General features: G+C 62.5%; 1 protein-coding gene across 5 annotated transcripts in view; it reads left to right on the forward strand.

Annotated features, from left to right (window-relative positions):
• Positions 1–26,290, forward strand: part of SEPTIN9 (septin 9) — a 152,122-nt gene that overhangs the window by 46,990 nt on the left and 78,842 nt on the right. Inside the window, exon 1 of one of the 5 annotated variants that reach the window (XM_039226604.1) lies at positions 12,325–12,552. The exons of the other annotated variants lie outside the window; for them this stretch is intronic. Coding sequence (XP_039082535.1) covers positions 12,498–12,552 — 55 coding nt within the window. The 5' untranslated portion in view covers positions 12,325–12,497. Of the gene's footprint in view, positions 1–12,324; positions 12,553–26,290 lie in introns of those variants that run through there. 5 annotated transcript variants of the gene reach the window in all.

The raw sequence follows: 26,290 nt of genomic DNA on the forward strand, positions 1-26,290 counted from the left end.
CTCCCCCCTCCCCCTCCCCCTCCTCCCCCTCCTCCCCTCCATGCACTAGCACTACAGTTTGGTGTCCTCCACGGCCCCTCCGTTCCTGTCTTCTCTCTAATTCTCTGAGTGGGGACTCAGCACAGAAAGGGGCTGCCCCCAGTGGGCTCCCACAGGCCAGGCACTGAGCAGGGCGCAGTCCTCAGCCTGCTTCTCTGTCCACCTTGGGCAGGCTGGGGGCTGGGGACACAACCCCAGAAAGGGGCTCTGGGACCAAGGGGCGGCGGCCAGGACGGAACCCCGTGAGGACATGGGCAGGCGCCATGGGGGGGTGGGGGGGAAGCTGGCGAGACATTCGCTGGCACTTTATTTACGGCTTCGAGTGTTTGCAGGGGTGGCCGGAGCATAGCTGAAGAAGCTGTTGGCCAGGCGTCCGGAAGTGTCCGCTGGGCAGCTGGGCCAGGCTGCTGGGGGACGCTCTGGGCAGATCCCGTCGCTCCCATTCACGGCTGACACTGAATCGCGCTTGCTCCGTCACCTCTCTGTCCGCCTGTCCATCCTTCCGTCCACCTGTAGGTCCACCGTATTCTTTCTGCTGCGTTTTCAAAGTAAGCAGCGATCGTCCCGCCTACCTGCGGGGCTGTCACCAGACATGCTGGTCTCCCTCTCAGAGCTGCTCACCGAGTACCTGCTGCTTATGCTCGGCCAGGGCCGCCCCTTCCGCAGCAGGGGCGCTGCAGGGGGAGCTGGGGCCTGGGCTCCGGTCCTGGCTCTGCCGTTAACAGCTGTGCGACCCTCCGCACATCGTTCTGCCTCTCTGGGTCCAGCTCCAGACGGTGTTCCACTAGATGTCATGGGTAATGAGAGGTACCGATTACCAAGCTCCTATTTTTTTTTAATGTTTTTTTTTAATGTGTATTTATTTTTGAGAGAGAGAAAGAGAGACAGAGCGTGAGCAGGGGAGGGGTAGAGAGAGAGAGAGGGAGACACAGAATCCAAAGCAGGCTCCAGGCTCTGAGCTGTCAGCACAGAACCCGACGCGGGGCTCGAACCTACAAACCATGAGATCATGAACTTAGCTGAAGTCGGACGCCTAACTGAGCCACCCAGGCGCCCCTACCAAGTTCCTATTTTATGCCAGACGCTGTCCCTGATCCCTTCAGTCTAGAGATTGTTGTTCCTAACATACGTGGGCATCAGTGAGAGCTCAGAGAGGTGAAATAAGTTGCCTGTGGTCCTGCTACCTGGTGAACGGCCACGCCAGCCGTGTGACCCAGAGCCAAGGCCTCTGCCCCCACCCATGTTCCAAGGCTGCTCCGTCCCTGAAGTCCCGATTCTGTTCTGTGCGGCTCTCATCCGCCTGTTGGTGTTGGTGGCCTCTCAATACAGAACTCTGCAGAGCAGTCCCCAGCCTCCCCCAGGCGTGGATTTATTCGGCGTTCTCTCTGCCTTATTATGTACTCGGCGAGACTTGGACATTTATTTTCCTGTTTCGAATACCAAGTAAATGAAACAAACCGTGGGTGAACTCGTTCATTTTGCTTTGACTACATTTATGGTGTCAGACACTGCCAGGGGCTGGGGGCATAAAGCTTGAGGCCTCTGCCTTATCCTCGAGAAGCTCCCAGACTCTGGAAGGAGGATGGGCACACCCTGTATCAGTCAGGGAGCTGACTGGCTGTGTAACAAAGACCGAAACAACAGAGACTTATGCGAGACAGAAGTTGATTCTTCTCCCTCTTCCCTATTCAAGTGTAAACAACCATGGTGGCCCAGGGCAGCAGGGACACTGTGTTCCTTCTTTGCTGCTCTGCGATCCTCAACGTGCAGTGCTCATTTCATGAAACAAGATGGTTGCCCCGGCTGCTGCCATCACGCCTGCACTCCGGCCAGGGCAGAGGAAGTGGCAGGAATGCCTTGAAAGTTAGACACTCCGGCTCCCCTCCTGCTGGCCAGAACCCAGTCCCGTGGCCCCACTCCACGCAGCAAGGCCAACTGGGAAACGGATTCTTTAGTTGGGCAACCATGCATCCAGCTGAAACTTTTGTCACCATGGAAGAAAGGGCGATTAGATGTGATGAAGGGCACTGAGGGTCCACACACCCCAGGAGCTCCCTTTGTGTGTCAAGAGTTGGTGGCCAGTCCCATGGCACGGATCGCTCCGGGGGAAAAGTTCACCCGGGAAGTGACATTTGCACTGAGCTGGCACAACGCAATGGCTTCAGGTCGGGAAAGGCAGGTGCTGGGCATACGTGCCGCCAGCCTCCTGTCCCGAGGCCCGGGCGGGCATCACTGTCGATCATCCTAGCTCTCTTTCTCCCTGAGCCCCGAGCAGCCTCGCAAAGCTGCCCGCATCACCCCGGTGGGCAGGCGATTGGGTCGGCTTTGCCAGGTGAACCCCAGGAGCCCCAGCTGTTTTGTGCAGCAAAAAGGCACCGTGGGCACCTCACCCTCCCCAGAGAAGAGCAAGCCCTAGTTATCTGACGGTTACAGCCCGCTGTGTGCGCCCCTCGCCAAGTCTGTGCTCAGTCGCGTCATGTTGGTAGTTTGAACTTGGCCATGGCGGGACCATTTACATCACGGCCGCGGGCAAATGGTTGAATACCGATCTCTGTTTTAATAGGGGGCCTCCTCCACAGCGCTCACCTCCTTTTGAAGATCTTGGGGTCACAGTTCTGAATGTCAGTGCCTCTTGCTCAGAAGGAGATTCGGGGGGTGGGGGGCGGGGGCTGGCTGCTCTCGTGTTCCGGATAAGCACGGCCTTGCTGGTGGGACGGGCGCCAGGGAAGCCGTGTGGCTCTGAGACTCCAGGTTCCCCCAGCTGGGCCTTTCCTCCATCGATGATCCAGATTACTCACAATCGAGGGGGAGCCTCTCGATCCTGGGCCTCGCACACGCCGCTGGCCCAGCAGGCCACGTGTGCCACGTCGGCTTCGTCAGTCTCCTTCTCTCCAGCGATGGGGGTGGCCTGGGGGTGGGGGGGGTGCTGACATCTGGTGATTCGCTGGCCTGGAATGCCGGACTTTACCTCCTCGTGAGCGAAGCCCGGGGGACCAAAGGCTCCCCTCGGATTTGTGCGCTGGCTGTTCCCCACTTGTGCTGTGGCTTCGGCTAACCGGGCGGATTCCCCGGCCTGCCCCGCCCCCGGGGCCTGCCGCTCCAAATGTGAGCTCCCTTGGGGGGGTGGGCGGGCCCGGGGCCAGGTCTGCGGCCAAGTGGATGGAACAGGGCCCAGGGATCCAGACTCCGTGGTCAGGGAGACCAGTGTAGACGTGGCCCCCTCTGGAACATCCCCTCCCTGTCCCCGAGGTGGGGAGTTTCTCTCTGCTGGAGAGCAGCTGTTAGGGGGTGGCCCGTCCGGCCAGGACTGCCACTCCCCCAGGCTGATTCTCTGCTGCGCGAAGCGCTCCTCCGGATGCCCACTGCCTGGCTTCCTCCCCAGCAGTCGGAGGCTGCGTCTGTCACCGGGAGAACCCGCGGGAGGGTCCGGGAAGGAGCCCCTCCACACAGGGGTCCCAGGGAGGCGCCTGAGCTGAGTACCTGGAGATGCGAGAATGAGCCGGGCCGACGAGGATGGGAGCGCCCACTGGCAGAGAGAACAGGAGGCGACAGGCTGTGACAGAGCTGTGACACGGGCTTGTCCGGGATCTGGCAAAGCTGGGCAGTAGCAGGGGCCGTGCAGAAGCACAGGGAGAGGAGGCAGGCGTGGCCGGTGGGGACGCAGGGCCAGGGCCCGCCTCGCTGCCACATTCAGCAGGTGACAGGTCACACGCGCCTTCTAGAAAGGGCGTCCCCCCAGCATCTCTGAGTTAGGCCGGGAGTAGCGGACGCCCCGAGCAGGGAGGCCAGCCAGCAGCCAAGCGCACAGGAGCCCCAGGGTTCAGTGTTAACGCAAGCCTGTGACGCCCCAAACCTGTCTCGGACTCGGTGCCGCCCCAGAGGCCCCCGGTGGCAGCGTCTGGTTCCTGTTCTCTCCAGCCAGTTCCACATTGGTCACCCCTTCAGCTCCCCGTTTGCAGGAATCGCCAGGAAGACTGTCCCAAAGGGGAACGGCCACACGGCTGCCCAGGGGCCCAGGAACCAGACACCCCGGGGCCTTCCGCTTGCTTCAGGAGCCCCAGGGGTAGACCGTGGAGGGTCTCTGTGCCGGGCGGCGCCTTTGTCCTTCGTACTGTCTGTGTCCTCACAGCCCGGCCAGAGCTGGCACCCCCTGGTCAGGGCCCTCAGCCCAGCCTTGTCATCTTCGCGAGCGACTCATGCTGGCAGTTGGGGGGGGGAGGGGGCGGAGAGCACCAGGCGGGCTGTGTTAATAGCAAAGCCATTACGTCCATGTCCCTGAGGTCACTTCACACGGGGGACAAATGGCTCATTGAGGTCGACGCGGCCCCAGCAGTGTGGATGGTGGGGAGACTTCATTATCCAGGAAAGCGATACCCGATTGTTGGGGGATGGGCGGCCAGCCGGCCTCCCTCCCGCACTCGGGGCATTCAGTTCCCAAGGCTGTGGGCCAGGACCCAGAGGGTGCATCTCAGGTGCAGAGTGGCACGGTGGCTGCCTTCTCCCCTGGGAGTTCACGCCAGGCAGGGGCGTCTGGTGGCACAAAACCTTCTCTCCGTTTGTGGTGGGCAGGAAGGGGTGGAAAGCCCGGCCCACAGGGAGCCCTGCGCTCGTTTTGGCTACTGACGTTGGCCCGGTCGGCCGCCAGATGTGCTCTCGAGTGCCTTCCTAGGGAGCCGGCCGTCTCCCTTCTTCTTCATCCTTCCATGGGGTTGGAGGGAAGGCGACACGTGGCCAGAGGAGGAGGAGCGGGAGAGGCTGGGCCTGGGGACCCGCGGGCTCAAGAGTCTGTCCGACATACACATGGCTTCCCTGCTGAGCCCAGAGCCGCCTGGTGCAGGAGGCCCCCAGTCCTCTCCCCTCTCCCCCAGCCTTGGGCTTATCCTCTGGGGGCGGGGGAGTTCTGGAACAGTCAGGGGTCCTGGGGCAGCTGGCTGGGGCGGGACACAGAGCCCGGCTGTGCCTGGACACTGGTTCCTCCTCCGTCTCCCGCTTCTAGGGGACTGTCTCGGGCTTCCCAGCCCTGGGCTCACAGGCTGGTTTCTGGGGACATTTCCTCAGTAACCGCTGGATGGAAAACCTCTTCTCTTCCGGGTCCCAGAGCAAGTGCTGATCTTGCCCTTAAAAGTTTCTGTGGTCAGGCTTCCCCTTTTGCCACCAGGGACGCATGAGAGCTGATGTCCCCCTAGAAGCCCCCTTCTGGGGGCCAGCATCTCAGTCCCTTTCTGGAAATTTCTACAGCTATCTCTTTTTGAAACCGCCCAACTGAACAAAGATAGAGGAGGCAGCTGATAGGCACTGAGCTCCCTGTCACTGGAGGTATTCAAGGTACAGCACATGGGCATCTACGGGGCAGGCATGGAAGGGGGATCCCACACGTGCTACGTGTGCCCTGGAGACCCCTTTTCAAGGCGGGCACTGAAAGGAAGGCTCCCCCTTCCTGGCCCTTCCTGTGTTGAGGGCCGCCTCTCCTCCCGCCTGCTGGCTGTCCCCTGGGCAGTGGACGGGGGCATCGTTAGGGCATGTGGCCATAGTCTGCAGGGGTAGGTGGACGGGGAGCTCCCTGGGGACCGTGTCACCTCCGTCGCGGCGGCGACTTTAAACGTAAGTTTGGCCACAGAGGGCCTGTTGTCCTTTCTTCTCTGCTCGGCTCCCTCAGACCCTGCTGTTCTGCTGACGTGGAGCCAGGGCAGGCCGGTGACTCAGCCCTCTCCCCACACTGCGGCCGTGTCAGCTCCAGGCTCTGAGCCCGCAGCGCTGGGTGCCCGCCTGAGGGAAGTCAGGATACTGAGGGCACAGCCTGGTCCCCGGGGCATGTGGCCTAGCCGGGTGCCCGCCTGAGGGAAGTCAGGATACCGAGGGCACAGCCTGGGCCCCCGCGCATGTGGCCTAGCCGGGTGCCCTGGCAGCCCCAGGGTACAGTCGCTTGATGCTTCGAGGCAGGACTGGTGCCACTCCTTTGAAGCCCCTGCGTGACTCTGGAGCCACTGGGAGGGGAAGGGGCTGTTTCTCCATCAGCTGGGGAGCGTGGGATGCCATGCGCCCCAGCCCATCTCTGAGCCGCTAGCCTCTGACGGCTGCTCACAGGCTGGGGGCTTAAGTCCGTTCCAGAGCCCTGTTTTGGGGGCTGGAGTAGCAACGGACTGTGGAAATAGGGAGCGATCAGGACTAAAACATGAATCACTGTCTTCCCCCTCCCCCTTCCTACGGGGTGATAACTCACCAAATCCAGACACCTGGATTTGCCAACTAAAAGCCCATTGGATGTGCCGATAAACAAATGAGCCACAGGCTAGGGCTTGGCCGGTGGGGAGTCACCTTGGAGGGTCAGGGTTTCCAACCATCTCCTGTCCCTCCGTGTGAGCGGACGCTGCCCCTGCCTTGGCTCCCACGTCCCGGTGGTTTTCGTGTCACAGCAGTGAAATTTACATGTGAAACTGAAAATGGCAGGGCCAGGCCAAGCTGCAGGCCGAACCAGAGCCAGGACATGGGGGGCGGGGGGGGGCGGGTAGGGGGATCTGTCAGCGGGGCTGGGGGGCTTGGACGGGCCAGGGGGCCGAGAACTCGCCCGGGGCCCGCAGCTGCCCTTCGGAGGCTCAGAATCATGAATTCAGAAGAGTCATACTTGGTTTAAGGCGCTCCCTGCCTCGGAGGGAAGGCCCGGGCTGCTGTGGTCAGGGTTTTCTGTAAATTTCCCGAACAAAGCAGGCTGGGGTGAGAACCGGGGAGTCTGGGGAACAGATTAATCATGTGCTGAGAAAACGGCGTTCCCCTTTGAAGTGAAACCTTCTGGCTGCATTGAGGCGGCCAGGCAGATGGTGGAAGGGTGTAGCCCACGTGCCGATTAAATGTCGGCCGTACCCACAGACGGGCTTCACGGGAAGCTGCAGACCTGGGCGGCCCGGGCGACTCTGCAGCCTGCAGCGTGGTTGCTGTGGGTGTCCCAGGGCGGCGGAAGGGGAGATGGGGTCCCGGAGTCTGGGTCCAGGCCGCGCCCTGCCTCTCATCCCTCATGCCGAGCACGGTGGCCGGCTGGCATGAGGGTGTCCGAGGGAGTTCCAGATGTCCCCTCTGCCCCTGTGGGCTGACTGCCTGTCAGGAGTCCCCGTGACCCTGCCATCCCGCGAAGGAGACTGAACTTTGTCATTCCTCAGGGATTGGATGGGTTCTTGATATGCCTAGAGGCAAGGAAGCGGCTTCATCCAGGGGTCTCGGGGGGACCCTGGGACGGAGGCTCTCGGGGAACCAGTGTGGGGGTGGGGGAGGCCTAGGGGGCGCTCTCCAGACAGAGAACAGCTAAGACAAATGTCCTGAGGCAGAAGGCAGTGTGAAGAAGGCCAAGGAGGAAACCAGATGGATAGGGCACGTGGGACCTTGGGAGCCCAGGGAAGGAGTCTGTGCTTGTTTCTAAGTGTGAACAAGGCCATGGGAGGTGACGTGATCGGACCTTAAAGCCTCACTGAGGTCTGGATGGAGGGAAGCAGGTCGGTCAGGAGGCTCTGCAGGAATGCAGGGGGGTGAGGGTGCCAGGGGAGGGACAGCCAGCTGTTACGTTCTGAGGCATCTCCTGAGCTGGTTGTTCAACACAGCCATTATTAGAAATTTAATCACATATCACATAAAAAAATATAACTTACGTTTTATGAAAGATACAAAATAAAAGATAGATGTAACTTATGGCTTAATATCAAATTATGTGGAATCACCGTATGATCCGGCAATTTCACTTCTGGGTAAATACCCAGAAGCATTAAAGGGGAACTCAAAGAGATACGCGCACACCCACGTTCCTTCGGCCTTGTTCACAACAGCCCAGAACGGTGGAAGCCGCCCAAACATCCATTGATGATGGATGACTGGATAAACACAGTGTGGTGTGTACGTTTGCACAATGGAATATTGGCCTTAAAAAGGAAGGAAGTCCTGACACGCTGTACGACGTGGATGGGCCTTGAGGACATTGTGCTCGGCAAAAGAAGCCAGGCACAAAAGCACAAATACTATATGGTTTCACCTGTAGGACTTTCCCTCGAGTAGCCATGTTCACAGGGACAGAAACCAAGATGGTGACTGCTATGGGCGGGGGGTGCAGAGGGGAAAACGGGGGTGTGGGTCACTGTTTAAAGGAAGTAAGTTTCAGTTTGGGATGACGACAGCAGTTGTGCAACTGGGTGGTATCGACGGGTGTCCGGCGGTGTGATGTGCCTGGCGCCCCTAAAAGTGGTTAAGGGGTGCCTGTGTGGCTCAGTCCGTTGAGCGTCCCATATGGGCTCAGGTCACGATCTTGCAGTTGGTGAGTTCGAGCCCCGCGTCGGGATCTATGCTGACAGCTCAGAGCCTGCTTTGGATCCTCTGTCCCTCTCTCTCTACTCTTCCCCCCCCCCCAAAAGTAAACATTAAAAAAAGTGGTTAAAATGATGGACTTTACATTATGTGTATTTTAGCACAATAAAAAAAAATGCATCGCCCTGTTAGAAACCTCGCATTACGAAATCATCTGTTAAATTTATATAATACGAATCACTTACAAGTAATCGTGTCAAAGACAAAGGTAACACAGAACCACGCTTCCTAAGTAGTTTACTATGTTTTACTCTATCCTCTGGGTCCTGGAGCTCCACATCTCTGCCTTATCTGTATGGTAGGAAGGCTACGCCGTGTTAAATACCGGCCGGTTATTAAACACTGGGGAGTGTACACGACCGGAGGGGGTTGCCAGACCCGTGCTGGAGGCACTTGAGGTTAAAAGCAGCCGCGCCTACAGATATTTTGGAAATGGAAACTCACTGGTGGCTTGGGTGTGGGAGTGAGGGAAACAGAGGACCCAAGGGCGATGCCAGGACACTGGGCCTGAGCCGCTAGGTGGACCATGGAACCATTTACCAAGATGGCGGACTGAGGGAGCTTGGGAGCCATGGAAGGTCCGGGGGCCGATGGTCCCAAGGCTCTGGAGCTCAGGGAGGCCCTACTGTGCCCCGGGCCCAGGCGGGGCTGACACCATGGGCCCCCGCCCTGGTCTGGGAGGAAACAGCTGGTCCACTTAACAGGGTGTCCGGTCCAAAGGCCCAGGGCGGGTGGGCAAACAGCCACCGTCCACACGGTGCTCCCCAAGCCCCACAGGGAGCCCGGGGTCATGGATACTGACTTTGAGCCAAACGGCTGTTTCCGCACATCGATTTCCTCCCTCTTTTTCCCAAGGCTCGTCCCTCCAGGGCCTGACCTGTGGGGTTTCTCTTCCCATTTCCAGAAAGGCCTGAACGGCACTTCGCAGCGCACCCTTCTTGCCCACCCCGGGCCCCCAGCTGTTCTTACTAAAACGTGCTGCTTGCTGTCCTGAGTGTCCCCAGCCCCCCCAGGGCCCTCAGGACCGCCACCTGGCCGACAACGTTCCTTACCTACAGCAGGTTTTCAAGTCTGTGAAACTCTTCGGGAGGCACCGATGGCGTGGAGTGTCCAGGGGCTACCGTTATAAAGGACCACACACACCAAAGGCTTAATGTCGGAAATGTCAGCTCTCGCGTTCTGGAGGCCGGAAGCTGGAAACCAAGGCGTCAGTAAGGCCTTGCTCCCTGAGGGAAGAGCCCTTCCGCACCTCTTCCAGCCTCTGGGGTCCCAAGTGTTCCCTGGCGCGCGCTCCCCGGTCTCTGCCTCTGACTTCCCATGGCCTTCTCTGTGTCTCTTCCTTTTTGGCCTCTTATAAGGACACTCGTCATTGAGTTCAGGGGCAGCCAATCCCAGAGTGGCCTACCTGGAGATCCTCACCTGAACCACCTACCCTCGTGCTGAATCAGGTCCCATTGTGAGGTCCGGGTGGGCGCGTGTTTTCCGAGCACCCACTGTTGGGTCTCACGGGGGGACTGTGAGGCGGGTGGCCCCTACAGTGTCCCTCTGGCCGCAGTTTCCCCTTGGGCCAGGCCTATAGACAGTCTAGCCTTCTCCCGTGGTTTTGGAAAAGTGCACCGTCACAGAATGCGGAGCCCTTGGAGTTCTGTTTTTCTTGCCAAATTTCAGCTCGCTTTCCTCTCTCTGCTGCCGCCGCCGCAGCCTTGATCTGCCCATTGTCCCCGCAGAGGTTGTCGCTTCTGCCCCGGGGCCCGGGCTGCTCTGCCCTGAGGAGGGGGCTAGGGGCCCCTCACCTCCCCATAAGGGTCAGGCCTCCTCAAGGCCTGGACACAGAGATCAGAGGTGATCAAAGGCAGGGCCGAGACAAGGCCAGATGGATGCTAGAAGCTGAGAAAAAGGCGGCCGAGGAGCGGCCGGCCGCATCATCTTGAATCTGGAGAAGGTGCTTATTATGTGCAGGGTGGCGCCCAGCTGTTTCCCATCTCCTCTGAGGACAGAAAAAAAAAAAAGAGGAAATAAATGATGTACAATTAGAGCAGTTGGTTAGATACAAGGGTGAACTTCCTGGCTGGGAGTGTGGCCAGGCGCCCGGTCGGGTTTCTAGAAGGAGTGCCGGGACTCTCCATACCTGGAGGTGTCAAGGTTTGGCAACGGGAGCCCCAGTGGTTGAACCGGAGGCAGGGGGCTGGACCGGATGGGCTCCAGAGAGCAGCCATGCCTGCCTGGAGGTCGGCTCCCTTCTGCCATTGTTCTTTGTGTTCCCACAGGGCAGCATTTGGGTGAGGCAGACCCCCTGGCCGGGCTCCTCCAGGCGATAAGCATAAGCCCGCTCAGCTCCTCTGAGAATGGAAAGGAATAATGCCCAGTGAGCCGCCCCTGCGCCAGTCTGGTGGGACTCCACGCCAGCTCTCAGGGAGAACAATCACACAGGCGTGTCTACACTCTCCAGGTGCTTTATTTTTATAAGAAACGCTGGCGAATAATGCCACGGGCCAGCATCGTCCCAGGAGCCTGTGTGGTTAGCCCGTTTCGCAGGGGCGGTGGACCCCCAAACGCCCAGAGGCTGGACGCACAGGTGGCCCAGAGGGTTGGAGGCTTTCAGACTCGCAAGGGCCAGGGCCGGGGTGGAAACCGTCAGGGGGCCGTTAATGCCCCTGGTGGCTCCGGTTTTGAAACCCGGGCTCCCGGGCGGACCAGGGTGCCTGCGCATCTGAAATGTCTGTGGTTTTGCACTTCCAAATCCACACACTCACTTAGTTGAAAATAGTTCAAAATATCCAAAGCATGAGGGAGGGAGGGACCGCTTTTCTTTAAAAAGAAAGAACTTGGTTTCATCTATTCGAGAAAGCCCACCGAACCCAGCCCCCTGCACATTTGGGACCCTTCAGAACCAGGGGGTAGGGGATGGGAGAGGAGGAGCAGTCACCAGCCTGCGACCCAGGATGGGCTCCCAGGCACCCACCTGCCGCTTGGAGGGGGAGGGTGTAGGTGCGACACCTGGAAGCCGCCCTGGGGGCTCTGCCCGCTTCCCTCTCAAGCTCCAACCCCCTCTGTGGTCCCCAGCCTCTGGGAGGACCTGCCTGCCTTCCTGGTGGCTGATGGCATTTGATCGGGGTTTGGGAACGGATGGAGACGTGCAGAAGTTGTGTCCCGGAGGGCAAAGGCCCCGCCAGAGGCCCAGGCCCGGAGGAGATGGGGAGCCCCCTTGCCTCCCATTCCGGAACCCCTTCCTTCAGATACTCTGAAGTATCTCGGCCTTCCGAGGGGGAAGAGCGGGGTCTACGCTGGGCCGCCAAGCAGGCCCTTGGGGCGGCGGCCGGGGGTGGCACATGACCCTGGCTGTTCTGGCCTGGGCACTCCTTCCCTGCCCCACGCCCCCGGGAGACTGGCACCTTTTCTGTCACCCCCGGGTGGTCGGGTGGGGAGTAGCCGGAGGGCTGGACCTCCTGCCTGGCCACGTGACTCCCGCGGCTCGCGGCCAACGGGCGGGGGTCCCGGCCCGCCGGCCCCGGCGCTTAACCCTTGCAGGCACTGAGCGCGGGAAGGCGGCGGCGGCGGTGAACTTTGTTTGGCTGCGTAAATAAAACCTCCCGCAGGAGGAACCCTGCGCCCCAGGGAAGGGGAGGAATCTCTTCCCCCCTCGGCGCCGCCCCGCGCCGCCGCCCGGCCCCCACATCCGCCCACATCTGGCCGCGGCGGGGCGTCCGGGGGGGAGGGGCCGGGCCGCGTCGGTCGCCGTCCCGGGGCGCGGGGCCAGGCGGGGCGGAGCGGGGCGCCGGGTCGCGCGCCCAGGACTCGGCCTGTCCCCGCGGCGGCCGCTCGGGCCCCAGCCCTCCACCACCCCCACCCCAGAGCCAGGCCTTGACGGGCGGGCGGAGCAGCCAGTGCGAGCCGCGGAGGCCGGGCCGGGTGCGGGAACCTGATCCGCCCGGGCGGCGGGGGCGGGGCGGGGCGGGGGCGCGGGGAGCCGAGGCCCGGCGCCCGCCCGCCTCCCCCATTCATTCAGCGGAGCCCGGGGGCCGAGGGGCGCGGGCGGCCAGCTCTGCTCGGCGGGAGCGCGGGCGCAGGGCCCGGGCCGCCGGGGCGCTTCCTCGCCGCCGCCCTCCGCGCCAGCCACCATGTCCGACCCCGCGGTCAACGCGCAGCTGGACGGGATCATCTCGGACTTCGAAGGTGGGTGCCGGGCGCGCGGAGGGGCCGGTGGGACCCCCGAGGGGGCGCCCTGCCGCCGCGCGCCTCCCATCCCGCGCCCGCGTCGCCTACGTGGAGGACGCGGGTCGGGGAGCCGCGCGCCTCGGCGGCCCCCGTGCTGACTCCCGGCTTCCTTCCTTTTATTGTATTTGCCCGAGCGGCGACAGCCCCCTCGAAGGTTCGAGGGGCGCCCGCGGCACCCGCCCGGGCCTGCGGCTCCCCCTCGGCGGTCACTCGGTCCCCTCCCTCCGGCGCTCCCCGTCGGCCTTCGGGCCCCCGCGGCCCCGCGGCGGGTCGGGGAGCCGGTCCCTCGCCCCTGCGTCCTGCCCCGAGCGTGGCCGCCCTCCCCCACACCCGCCTCGGGGGCCCCGGCCGAGCCGAATTCCGGCTCGGGAAGGCCGCCGAGCGGACACGGCCCCGAGCCGGCGGAGTCTAGAGGGGGGCGCCTTTGGGGCCCCCAGCAAGGCCTGGGGACACCCCCCTTCCGCCTCCTGGAGTTGGGGCCTGTGTGCCGGTAGGGAGCGCATTTTGGTCCCCTCCCCCCTTCGAGGTTTACAGAATGTGCCGAAACTTAGGGGGCTTTGCCCTCCGAGGGCGCGGGGCTTCCCAGCCCCGAGCCTCTGTGTGTGTGCGCGCCTTCGTGCGTCCTCGTGACCGCCTGTGGCTCTGCGTCCTGCGTCCTGGGGAGTAAATAAAGCGGTCGCGAGGGAAGCTCACACAATACAATAGTCGGCGGCGCTCCTGGGGCCGGATTGCTGAGGGGCGGGCCTACCTCTGCTGGGACCTGGAGCCCACGCCCCTCGGAGGGGCTCCCGGGCGCCTCCGCCAGAGCCCTCCGGTGGGCCCGGCCTTGGGGAGGCTAGGCTGGGAGGAGTTTTGGACGTCCAGGTGCCAGGCCGAGCCTGGAGCGCCCCCGGCCACCGTGGGCAGAGCCAGGGCTGGCATCCGAGTGTCCGGAGCTCTGCGGTACTCATGCTCTTCGTGGGGTCAGCCGCGTCTGCGGGCGCACGCCTGGGGACCAGAGCCTGGCGGGATCCCCAGCGGAGCCCTAGCGGCTGTGGGTCAGGGTTGGGCCTGGGCTGGCTTGAGCAGGGGTTTCAGGACACCAGCAGGCTTGGGGTGTAGCGTCCGGCACACCCATGCGGAGGATGCACCCGCTGTTGGCGGGCTCAGTAGTGGGAGCATTGTTGTGATTCTGGAACCCAGCGCCGAACTAGGGGAGTTCCAGAGCCAGACATTTGGGGTAGCATGCCCATACTGGGGTCTCCTCACATCTGCTTGTCCAGAGCGTCGCTGTCTTGCAGCCGCTGCTTTGGGACCCCCACTGTGGCACTTAGGGCGTTTAGTCTCCTGAGTGTCCTGGTGGACGGACCGGCCTGTCTGGAGACGGCTGCCCCCTTCAGGCCCCGCGCGGTGGCTACATTCGCCTGGTGGCCTGTGGGAGTTGGCTGGCTTGCCAGTCCCCGAGATGAAAACGTCAGGCTGGCCGCCAGGATTTCTGGGGCAGAGCAGGATTCCACGGTAGCCCCGAGGCCGGATGGGGAGGTGGAGACTTGGGGGTGGTGTGGTCCTACAGCTGTTACAGCACCTCTGCCTTGGGGTCCCCACGTGTAACTCCATCCTGACCCCGACGTGCCCCCTCTGGAGACGCGGGCGGCCTCCGCGCTGCCTCCCCGGCGGCTTCTTGACCCTCTCATTTGGTCGGAGACAATGGCCTCATTGAGACCAGCCTGGTGCTGCAGTGGGCGGCCTTGTGATTCCAGGGAAAGAGCTTTCACTCTTGGGGACTCTCCGGCTTCGTGCACACCAGTCTCCCCGCGGTGTGCTCTGGGCAGTCGAGAGCGCCCTGAAGGCACAGGAGTCAGGTGTTTGAGCCCTCCAGGCTTCTGAGAGGAAGAGTGTGCGAGGGCCCTTCTCGGCCACCTCGGGGACCAGAATGGCCCCCCTCAGTGCCCCAGGAGCTTGGAGTGGAGCTGGGTGTTGGCGACCGAGCCCAGGGTGGGCGGATGCGGGGAAGGAGCTGTCGGAGGAGGAAGACCTCGCGAGACCCGGAGCCACAGCAGCGAGTGATACAATCTTGCAGAGCCCGGGCCGGAAAGGTCGCTGTGGAGGAGGCAGACCTTGGGCGCAAGTCGGAATTCGGTTGCGGGAGGTAGGAGGAGAGCATACTGCAGCAAGGCAGACGTGGGGGGAGGCCGGAATGAGATGGTCCGCTGGAGAACGGGGCGCGAGGAGGGGCCACTCGGAGCGGATCGGAGGGCCGGGCGGGCGCGCCGGGAGTTCGGACCTTCCCGGGGCGTCAGGAGAGCGGAGCCAGAGAAGCGCCGGTGTGTGTCCGTGGGGCTGCCCACCTGCTGCTGGGGTGTCCGCCAGGTAGGACGAGAGGGGTAGGGAGGGGCCGGCCGGCCCCTCAGCGGTTACCGCGTCCTGATAGTTCTGGAGCCGTCGGAGAGGCTCCAGAGGTCATGAGGCATGTGCTTGCTGCGAAGAGCAGAGGCGTGGGGCCACGGCCAGAGCCACGGCCAGAGCTCAGCGATCTGGTGGTCGTGTTCAGTCCTAGCAGGCTGGGGTCCTGCCAGGCGGCCACAGGGCCCTGGTCAGTGCCTTTGGGACGCTCGGAGCTAGTGGAGCCGTCTAGGCCAGTGCAGGGAGCCCTGCAGGGCAGGGGGGAAGGCCCTGGGGTGGGGTGGGGTGCGGGGCGGGTGTCCGGGCCAGAGCAGGGAGCTGCCCCAGGTGGATGTGTGTGGGGAGTGTGGATCTGCGGATGCCCCACGTCCAGGGCACATCTATCTACCCTCTGCCCTGGGGAGCAGCCTTCTCTCTTCGGCTCCGTCACGTGGAGGTGACGTGGGGATTCAGCCCGTCTTCTGTCGTGGATGTGTGCGTCAGGTTTGGGTCTGCCCTGGGCACGGAGGTGGTGGCCGTGTCCTTCATGGGCGTGAACCTTCCACCCTGGCCTTTGCCTTCCCTTTAAGGTTGAACTTGAGGCTCCATGGAGAACCCATATAGGGGCAAGAAAAGGGTTTTCTGTTTTGTTCCTGTGACTTTTTTTTTTTTTTTTTAAGAGAGTTTGTTCCCTCCCCCAACATGAAAACGGGCCTAGAGGTGGAGGTGGCCTCCGCACCCCCTGCGATCAGGGGGCAGGAGGGGCGGCTCCGTCCCTGATCTTACTCTGGGTCGGTGGAGGCCCGGAGCCGTTGGATGATGTGTCCTCGAGTGAGAGCAGGGCCAAGCCTGTTATCGTGAACGCTCTTAAGACTCGGTCTTTGTGTAACAAAGCGCTTTGGAGTGCCAGCTGCTGGCCCGCTCTCCCCAGCGCTCTTTGCCGTGAGCGCATTTGCATGCGGCAGAGGAATCCTGCAAGTGCTGGATGTTTGTTAAAACTCAGCGTGGCCCAGAACCTCGGTGCTCTGGTCCCACAACGGTGCCCCGTCGCCTGCAGGTTGTGTCTGCCCTTCCAGATGCTTCGCTGTGTCTTTGAGGACCCTCCTAGGTGGGCCCTGGAGAGCAGGCTGGTGGGGGCGGGGAGATGGGACCGTGCAGACCAGCCCGCTCATCTGGGAGCCCCGATGCCCTCAACCGCCGGGTCCAGGTGCACCTTTCCTCCCAGAGGGACGCGGCCTGTTGCTTGGTGACGGGTGCAGACCTGTCCCTGATGACCGCCCGTGGGCCTCTTGAGCGATGATGCATCCTGCTGTTCAGCAAGATGCGAGGCCTCCTGGGAAGGCCGCCTCCCTGCAGCTCACAGCTTTGTATTGGGAGGCGGGAGCCGTGTGGCCGTGAGGTCCCTCACCTGGGCCGGAGGAGCTGGGTCTTTGGGATGTGACCTGTGTCTGTTCTGCAGCTGCGAGGGGGGTGGTCCTCTTGGGGGTCCCGCTGCCGCCCGGAGCACTGGCCTGGTGCTTTCTGCGGGCAGGGCACGGGACCAGGCTCGCCCACCATCCTTGCCGTGTTAGGAGCACAGACATGAACACGCTGGGGAGCAGAAGCCTCGCTGTCATCGGCTTCACGGCCGGGCTGAGCATCAGATGGGCTGGGGCAGGGGCGTGGGGTGGCGGAGAGGCAGGCAGGGTCCAGCCCACGCTGCGGGGCATCGGTCCTGAAGGGCTTTCTAGGGGTCGTGGGTCTCCAGGAAGGTTTTGAAAGAGGCGGGTGGGTAAAGTTTGGGTCCCTGGGGGACGGGCTTTGAGAGGGCCCACGGGGTGTGATGCTGCCATCTGAGTCTGCGGTGCAGGGGAAGTGGCTGAGCCCGAGCCTCAGTTTCCCCTCTGCAAAGGTTTTCCTGTGGTTTGGGTGGATGTGGCCGGCAGCACAGGGCACAGGCCCTGCTCTCCAGGGAGCCCGGGGGCGGGGCCGGTACTTGCAAGAGTGGGGGGCATGGATGCCTGGGTGAAGGAAGGTGTTCCAAGGTCACCGGCAAGGGCCAGTGTGGCTCCCCTGCGGGTGAGGCCGGACAGCAGGCAGCCTGCAGGCTCGTAGCGCCCGCGGAGCCCACCTGGGCTCCCTCTGGTTCCAGCACTCGCTCAGGCTGCTGGCCGAGCAAAGGGAGCCCCTCCTCTGGCCTGATAGACCTTCCCTCCGGGGGTGCCGCCGCTCTCTGCCTGTCAGGGTGGAGGCTTGGGGTCATGGGGGCTGCAGGGCTCCTTCGCTGGACAGATCACCCAGCCTCCTCTGCCGCCCCCCCTCCCCCAGCACCACAGGGGGCTGGACCCTCGGGCCTGCCTTGCGACAATGACACGGGCTCGTGCCAGACAGCCTCACTGAAGACAGGCAGGGGGGTCAGGCTGCCAGCCTTCCTCAGAGGCGAGCGAGGCGGGGAGCCTGTGTCAGGGAGGGGACGTGCTGGCGGGGGCATCCCCTGTGTCCAGGGCCCCGTGCAAGTCCTGACTGGGTGTGGGCTCTGAGCTAGGAGGGCAGTCTTTTCTGGGACCAAGGGGGACCGGACAGCAAGAGCAAGCGGAGCGCCTTGCCTTTGCCGTGGGAGCCCGCGGGCGCTGCATCCCTGCCCTGCTGAGGGCACGCGGGTCCTGGGTACGGGACGGGGTCGTTTGGGGGGGGCTCCCTGGCCTGGAGAAACAAGCCCATCGCTCAAGCTCTCGGGGCCGGTGGCGGACACACGGCCAGCACAGTGGCCGGCACGTGGTGCCTACTTGCTCGGGCCACATTTGGGGAGGCGGTCGTCCTGCTGCTGGGGGCAGTGACGCGGTGGCCGCCTCGTGCTGCTGCGGCCGCGGCGGCCGCGTAAACCCAGATGTGCAGATGGCGGCCCTGCCCCTCCTCCTCCCTCTCCTCTGATGCCCTGAGGGCAGGGGAGGTCACACTCAGAAGTCCAGCCCAGCTGGCCCTAGTACTGCCACACGCCCTTAGTTTACCTGCCACGCCACCTCGAACTTGGGCCGATTTGCTGCTCTCGGGGTCTCCTTGGGGTACAGACAGGAATGTCCCTTGTTTTGGCAGCAAAGACCTGGGGGGCCAGGCTCCAGGGGTCCGTGTCGGCCCCCAAACCCAGGTAGGAGTCCCACCTGCTTTTTTTTTTCTTTTTGGATTCATCCCAGAAACTCAGCCAGGAAACGAGTTCCTGTTCTTTCTCTTGACAAAGCCACTAAGGGAACATGGTCAAGCAGTGGCTTTCTTTCCAAAGACCTCTCGGTTTTTCCCAAATTTGGAGGCTCTCTGAGTTGCTTACGAGACCGAACGGTCCGGAACTCTCTGGAACACAGTCCCAGAAGCCTGAGGGTTTGCAATCTGCAGCCAAACAGACCCAGCAGTCGGCCCCTAGACACCCCCGGCGCCTGGGGCCTTTCTGGGCTCAGGCTGTTTAATTTGGTCGCGACAGAGTCTGAAGGCTGCGTGCAGCCCGGAACAGGAGACGTTCTGGAAACTCCCAAGTTTGGTTGTCAGTTTTTGAAGTGCCGCCAGTGCCCAGAAAATCAGGCAGAGGGACCAGAGGACAGCGCCGGTGGCCGTGGAGTCCCCACACCCTCCCCGGGGCTCTGGCGAGAGCTGGGGCTGCAGAGGAGGCTGGGAGCCCGCGGTGCGGTTCCAGCCCGCCTCTGTCCCCTTGTCGGCTCTTGCTCTCCTGTTCCGGAGTCTCCAGCGGCCCCTCCCGGGAGGGTGACCCTCCGCAGACCTTGGCCTTCTCCCTCCACTGGACCAAGTTGCAAAATCCAGAACATCCAGGGCCCTGGCCTTGCGTGCATAAGTGTGTCCTCCCCACCCGTGGCTGAGAGCTTCCTGTGTCCCTGTCCCCAAGGCTGGGAGTCTTTGCCCTCAAGCACTTGGAGTCACTTCCTGGGAAAGCCAGGGGCGGTGGGGAAGGGGAAGCAGGGAGGGCCACCCCTGGGCGGGCCCCCGCCCCCACCTCCTGTCCCTTCCACGCCTCCTCTGGTCTCCGAGGGGTGGGCTGTCTGGCTGGAGTTCTGTGGTTCGTCCCTGGGTACAGGTGCGGGGCAGGGGTGTCCCTGGGGCCTCAGGTCCCATCTTGCAGGTGGTGGTGGGGGGAGGTGGGGTTATCTTGCAGCCTGGGGCTTATTCGGATGCACTGGGGAATTCCAGGGCGGCTTCCCCTCTGTGCCATCTCCTCAGTTGTCCAAGGAGGGGTTGGAACCCATGTCTTTTGCCGCCGGTGCCTGGTCTTCTTTGATGATCCTCTGTCTGGTTTCCTGGCCCAAACCCACCGCCCTCCCTGGCCCTTCCAGGAGCTCTGGCTAATGGCTGGCTGTCGGTGATGGGCTTCGGGCTGTCCCCTGGGGCAGGGCCGGGGTCCTGGGCCCCTCCCTGTAGGTGGCTGGAGCTGAAGGTTCCCCTGGAATTGAGGACGGGAACCCCCCAGGCCTCTCTCTGCCTGTAGGAAGTGGGGCGACGGACAGCATCATCATTCTTTTCGGTGGGAAGAGCGAGAAGTCCCCACCATGGGCCACGGCCCCTCCCCCAGGCACTGACTAGGAAGGTGGAGATGTTTCTGGTTCTGACCTTCACGGCCACCAATGTGGTGGATTTCCATTCTGTCCCAGGCAGATCTCGTTCTGTATCCGGGCCGGCCCCCTCTCCGGGTGCAGGAAGCCGGCTCTGAGCAGGGGGGGTTTGGCCCTCCTTTCCATGTGGGTGGGCGGTTTCCCTGCAAGTGGTAGGCCAGGCCCCTGCCCTGCGTCCCCAGAGACCGATATTATCTGCAGTAAAAGCATTCAAGTTCTCCTGGCTCCAAACCAGGCCTGGAGGGGCGGTCTTCTCTGCTGTCCCCTGCCTCCTGTCCCCCATGAAAAGTCGGGGGAAGGAGTGCTCTGTAAAGTAGTGGGTTTTGGCTTTTCCTCCGGCTCAAAGTGAAGTGCTGGAAATCCCTCTGTTCTCTGGAAGGCCAGGAGAGGATCAGTGGGGCTGGGAGAAGCGGCCAGCTCATCCATGTATCTGGGCGCGCCAGCTAAGTGCCAGCTCTGTTCTAGGCTATGGGGGTCCAGGCACGGACCTAGGAGAGGGGTAGGTTCAGGAGGGCTTCCTGGAGGAAGGAGCACGTGACTAGAGTCCTGGGTGGGAGGTTACCAGGCAGGGTCTCCAGGCAGACGATGTTAGCTGGCTTCTGTGAGTTCTGCCAGCTCATAGTTTGGGGGGTGGGGATCTCCTGGGCCGCACCCGGCCGAGGTGCCCTGCGTCCCGAGGGGGAGGGGCTGTGCTTGCAGGCCTAGGTGGAGGAGTGAGGACCTGGCTACGTCCTTCTTCCTGGTCCCGAGGTGGGTGAGCTGGGAGGGACTCGGGTGGTGAGGAATCCAGGTGGGAGAGGCACCCACTTTGTTAACATAGTGGGGGGGCGGGGGGGCAGGTCGGCGAGGCTGAGCTTGAAGTCCTGCTGAGCTGCAAGAGAAACCTTGGCCCGCCTGGGGCCCCTCGGGGGTGAGATGGGGAGGACCATTATTCCTGCACACCTTTGTGGGCCCAGTGCACGGAGACGAGGGAGGGAGGCCGAGTCCTCTCCCTCCCTTCTGGGGGGCTGTCCCCGGCCCAGCCCCTGGGCCCTCGGGGACACCGAGTGGCGGGCCAGCTGGGCTGCTGGGGGCACTGGCGAGGGGCGAACTCTTCCGCCTGCCCTGTGCGCTCAAATGTTTGTCTCTCTCCTAATATGTAAGTGATGAACCAGGCTCCTGCAAACATCTGCCCCGGAGGCAGCTGTCAGGCTCTGCCCCCCCTCCCCCTGCATTCTTTGTCTCTGACCCAAGTCCCGGCCCTCCCAGCTGTCACCCCGTTGCTCACAGAGGCACCTCCTCTGGCCGAGCTGGCTCTTGTCATTTTCTGGAACAATCTTGTGTATCGAGCACCTACTATGTGCCAGGCACTGGGTTGGGCACTTTACATGTGGAGTCTTCCAGGCCCGCCTGGAGTCCAGCAAGGTGGACAGGCCGCTGAGGCTCACTCAGGTCACCCCTGGCCAAGGCCACACGGGAAGGCAGACCCGGGTCCTCCTGACCCATCCCTGCTGCTGCCCATCACCCGCTGCTGTGTCTGGCCCTCCCTGGTGCCGCTCTGTAGGGGCTGATCTTGCCGGGCTGCTGTGATGGAAACCTCAGGCTACTTGTCAGCGGTGGGTGGGGACAGCTGGGGGACAGCGAATCTGCCCCGCCTCCGACCCCAGCCTCTCTGCCCTCCTGCTCCCAGACCTCTGTTTGCGAGACGGGAATGACCGCGCCCACCTTGCAGGGTGGCGGGGAGCTTGGGAGAGGCAGTGCGGGCCCAGGGCTTCGCACAGCGCCAGCGTGTGGCGGGCCCTCTCCCCTCAGCGTGTAGCTCTCGGGGGCCCGGTGGGGTTTGGAGAGCCGTGTGACCGTTAGCTTGCTGGCTGGGATCCAGACGCCCAGGCTGTGATGTTCCCCTGTCCCGGCCGTGGCCTCCCATCTGTGAGGTGGGGAGCCAGTAAAGTCACTGTGTCTTGGGGGCTCGAGGTAACCAGATGGGCCTCAGGACGGTGCCCGGCGTGTCGTAAGCACACAGCAGCATCACCTGTTAGAGATTCAAAGCCACAAGTTCAAAGCCACAAGTACTTTTTTTTTTTTAAATTAATTAATTGTTTTTTGAAAGGTAGAGAAAGAGCGAGGAGGGGAGAGGCAGAGAGAAGGAGAGACTCGCAAGCAGGCTCTGCCCTGTCAGCTCGGAGCCCAACACAGGGCTCGAACTCAGGAACCGTGAGATCACGACCTGAGCCCAGATCAAGAGTCAGATGCTTAACCGGCTGAGCCACCCGGTGCCCCGTACATCTTGGGTTCATGGTACATGCCAGGCTGTGTCCAGGGCCCTGGTGGAGACGGGGACTGTGTTAGCCTGTCTGGGCAGCTAGTCTAGGGCCTCAACCAGCTCGTTCATCTCTCACGTCCATATGCTGGGAAACCAGTGTCCTGTCGCTCTCAGGCCCTGGCTCGCAGACAGCTGTCTTCCCCCCTGTCCTCATGGGGCGGAATGGGTCCCCCCGACCTCATGGGACGGAATGGGTCCCCCCTGACCTCATGGGGCGGAATGGGTCCCCACGTCCTCATGGGGCAGAATGGGTCTCTTACCGGGACCCCAACCTGCTCCTCTCTCATGTCCTACGTGCCCCCCAAAGGCCCCACCTCCTCACTCTGTCACACGGGGATGGGATTCAACGCAGGAATCCGGCGGTGGGGACACAGACGTTCAGGCTACAGCAGGGACAGACATGAGCGAGCTTTGCTCCTGTCCGCAGGGGCGTGACGGTCTGTGGGGAGGGACGTGTCCACAGTGCTGGGAGGGGAGGGGGAAGCGGAAGCGGGCAGATTCGGTGGAGGCTGCCCTGCCGTGTCTTCTGCAGTAGGTAAATTAAACTGTGTTTTGTTGTGCAGCCCCCTCCCCGCCACCCTCTCTGTCGAAGGTAAACAGGGTGGGCCTCTGGCAGGTCTTGAGGCCTGGCGACCAGCACGCCCCCTTGTCACAGGTCCCTCTGCCCTCAGCAGTGCCCAGTGCCTCCTTCAGGTCATGACCCACCTGGGAGCTGAGCGGTGGCGGCCGAGGCTGGAGGGACATCGACCTCGGGTGACTTTTGGGGAATGTAGGGGTGGGTGGGGCTGCTGAGCTGCTCCCACGATGGTTGGTGCGCAGGGCTGGCCTTTTGCAGGATTCTCGGGAAGGGGGTGGCGGCGGAGAGGTCAGTGAGGTCCCTGCCCTCCCTCAGATGCGCCCGCCCGGCCTTCCAGAACCAGAACCTCTAAGAGGCGGGGACCCGCCGTCTGTTTTTCTCACAAGCTCCGGAAATGCTTCTGACAGCGGTCAGAGCCTCTGAGAAGGATCTGGAAGCAGAACCTTCGAACCACAGAGGCATTCGGAGAACAAGTGTCAGAAGGCGCAGAGATGTGGCCGGCGGAATGCTGCCCGGAGAGAAGCCGGAGCGTGTCCCTGCACGAGCCTGCGACACAGACACGCGCACATGTCCGCATGTCGGAAGGACCGGAGGGCCCTTTGCTAGACCATGTGGTAATCTGGGCCGCGAGCTTATTGACGTCTTTTCCTCTGTCTTCTCTGCGGCTCACTGGTTTTCTACATCCTCCATCATAAACTGCTTTGATAGTCGGGAAAAGAGCAGTAGGTATCATCCTCGCAAGTTAATTGTCAAAAAGGAAAATCGCTCACTCACCCGAGTCTCTGCCCCAGTTAGAGAGAAGCCTCCCCCGCCCCCAACCTTTCCAGCCCCAGGTTGGGATTGCGGGTTGAGTGAAGGCAGCTTTGCTCAAAGGTGAGTGTGGCCGGGAGCTGCCTTCCCAGGCCACCAGCTGTGTTTTTAGCTTCAGAGGGATGTGGCCAGAGCCAGGGTCCCCAGCCTCAGCCCCCCGGGGGAGGCAGGCTGCCCCCCCCCGCCCCCCCCGTCCATCCCTGGCCAAGCCCCTCCAGCTCTGCTGAGTGTTAGGAATCGCTGGACCTTCTGGTTCAGGAGCAGCAAGGATGCTCGGAGCTGCTGGCGGACTTCAAGAATGGCCCTCAGGCCGTGTGATGTCACAGCTGCGAGGGGCTTTTCAGTCCTGCCCATCGGGTCCATCCCCGGGATGCTGAGCCACAGGGGTCATACCTCTCTGGCCCGGGCAGCCCCCACACCCCCCAGCTCTGGGCTCGGCACTGCCCCGACCCTCCCACACCGAGCGGTTATGTTGACGACTGAGCTGAAATTCGCTATTTTTGGTTACGGACAGAATCATTTCTGAAGGCACTCGGGCAGGGGGAGCTGTGCTCGTGAGGGGGACCCTGGGCAGGTTCTGGGTGGCTGAGGGCTCCTGCAGCTGGTGTGTGGAGGCTTCCGAAGGTAGGAATTGGGAGAGCCAGTTGGCAGCCTGGGCCCTGCCTGTGGGACTGCGAGGGCAGCTCTGGGCCGTGGGGGTGGGAGTCGGGTTGGGGGGGGTCTGCTAGCACAGGGGGATTCAGAGTTCACTGCCAAGGTGCTTCTGTTTCTCCCCCCACAGGCCCTGTGCGGAATGGAGGGTTGGCTCTTTATGGGGTGTGGTCCCGGAGGGGGTAATTTATCTGTCCACCCACAGCCGGCCAGCCGGGGAGCCCCTGGGTCACACGGTGCCCTGTGTCTCTGGAGGAATGTGCGACAGGGCAGAGACGCCCTTGTGGGGTCATGTTCCTGGCTGCGGGGACACCCACCTGCTCTGCCTCAAGGAGGGGGGCCGGTGCCGCATTTCAGGAGGTGGTTTTCCTAAAGCCGTCCTTGTGGACGCATCCCTCGTGCGCCAGGTCTTCACGTGGCTTCTTCTCTGTGTGTCCCTGTCTCTTCTTTCCAGTCTCTCAGGAGGATGCTCAGTATTGAATTTAGGACCCACTCTAAATCCAGGATGATCATATCTTGAGATTTTTTCTTTAATGTTTATTTTTGGGAGTCAGAGAGTGAGTGGGGGAAGGGCAGAGAGAGAGGGAGACACAGATTCGGAAACAGGCTCCAGGCCCTGAGCTGTCAGCACAGAGCCCGACGCGGGGCTTGAGCCCACGAACTGCGAGATCATGACCTGAGCCGAAGTCGGACCCTTAACCGACTGGGGAGCCACCAGGTGCCCCAAATCTTGAGATTTTTAATTATGTCTGTAAAGACCCTATTTCCAAAACAGGTCACAGTCGCAGGTTCTGGGGACTAGGACACAGACATATCTTTTTGGGGCCGCTCTCCCACCCGCTATGGCGGGGCAGCGGAGTGTTCTAGGCTGGGGGTGAGTGGGATGGGGGGGCGGGGGCGTCGGGAGACCAGGCCTGGACGGGCCTGACGGTGTGACTTGGAGGGACGTTGGCCTGCCCGGGCCTCGACCTCCACGTTTCTGTGACTGTGGTTGCATCCTGCCTTTGATGCCCAGCGGCCTCCTCAAGTTCTGGATGGATGTGGAGTTGGCCAAGAGCTTGCCGACGCGGTGAGATCCCAGTAAGGCAGGAGGAGCCTCACAGGCTGGCTCACTCAGTCTCCGCCTGGGGGCTTTCTGGAACATTCCAGATGGCCTCCCTGACAGAGGTGCTACTGCTCCTTGGGAGCCCCTTCCAGAATCTTCTCGATGTCCAGCTGTGGTCTCTCCCACACAGCAAACGCACCTCTTCCTTCTGGTTTTCTGTGCCCCTCCTCCTCCGCCCGACCTTCTCGTCCCTGAGGGTAAAGACCAAGGCCGCGCCACCCTCTGGGTTGGCAGAACCTGAACCCAAAAGTCCACGTTGGTGCATGGATGACTTTGTGGTCGCTGAGACTCTACCCAGCCCCCACCCCCATTCCTCGGGGGCCCGGGGAGCGGCTGGACTCCTGGGGGTGCTCTGGCCGGCGCCTAACCTCTGCTCCCTGGGGTCGCCGGCCCCTGTAATTAGGGGCCCAGGCAGCACCCGCTCGCTGCCCGCCCCTAGGCCACGACACAGAGGCTCCGTCTGTCCCTCTGACGTCCCTTGGCAGGCGGTGTGATTAATGGAGGGTCCCCCTGGGCCGACTGGCTCTGGCATGAGGCTTTTTTTTTTTCCTTCATTTTTTAAGTGGTTTTACCATCTTTCCCAGAAGTCAGATGAGGAAGGAGAGGTGATTCCCCACCCCCCGCCCCGGGCAGATAACACCCCCGGAGACCCCCCCAGCTGTGAGCAGAGGCTGGAGGAGTGGTCCCTTTAGGCAGCTGGCGCTGAGGTCACCCTGATGTCCCAGGTCCCCTGGTCCTGGCCTGCACCGTGCGTGTCCTGTGGGACAGAGCCACCCAGGGCGGGGACAGGTGGGTGCAGGATGGTCTTCTGGACGTCCTTGCTCCGTGGTGGTCCGGGACGGGGCTGGGCCAAGCCCCCAGCAGTAGCACTTATAAGGCCTGCGATGAGGGGGGTGTTTGGGGGAGCAGCGCGCAGTGGGAGGGCACAGGTAGAGGATGGGGTGGGGACCTTCGGGGGGGGAGGGGCTGTGCTCCCACCTGGAACCAGCAGCAGCTCAGCTCTCCTGGGACAGGACCCCCCCCCCCCCCGGAGACCCCCCGGGATGTCTGGGGCTGCCCCAGAAGGGGGTTGCAGGTTAAAGGGCTCTGTGACCTTTGAGACCCGTGAAGCTGTGGCCCTGGAGGGTTTTGGGTTTTGAAGTCAGTCCCCTCCCAGGGGCTCTCTCCTGCCCCCTTGACTGCCATTTATCTGAGAACCTTTGACCTGCAGAGGCCTCAAGAGGTCCCCGAGAGGTTGAGCATCCCCTCCCCTCCCTCCAGGCAGGCCGCACCTAGGCCCTCCTCCCGCCCTCCAGAGAGCT

The sequence above is a fragment of the Hyaena hyaena genome, unplaced genomic scaffold (genome assembly GCF_003009895.1).
Source record: "Hyaena hyaena isolate Hyena2069 unplaced genomic scaffold, ASM300989v1 scaffold_21, whole genome shotgun sequence".
Lineage (NCBI taxonomy): Eukaryota > Metazoa > Chordata > Mammalia > Carnivora > Hyaenidae > Hyaena > Hyaena hyaena.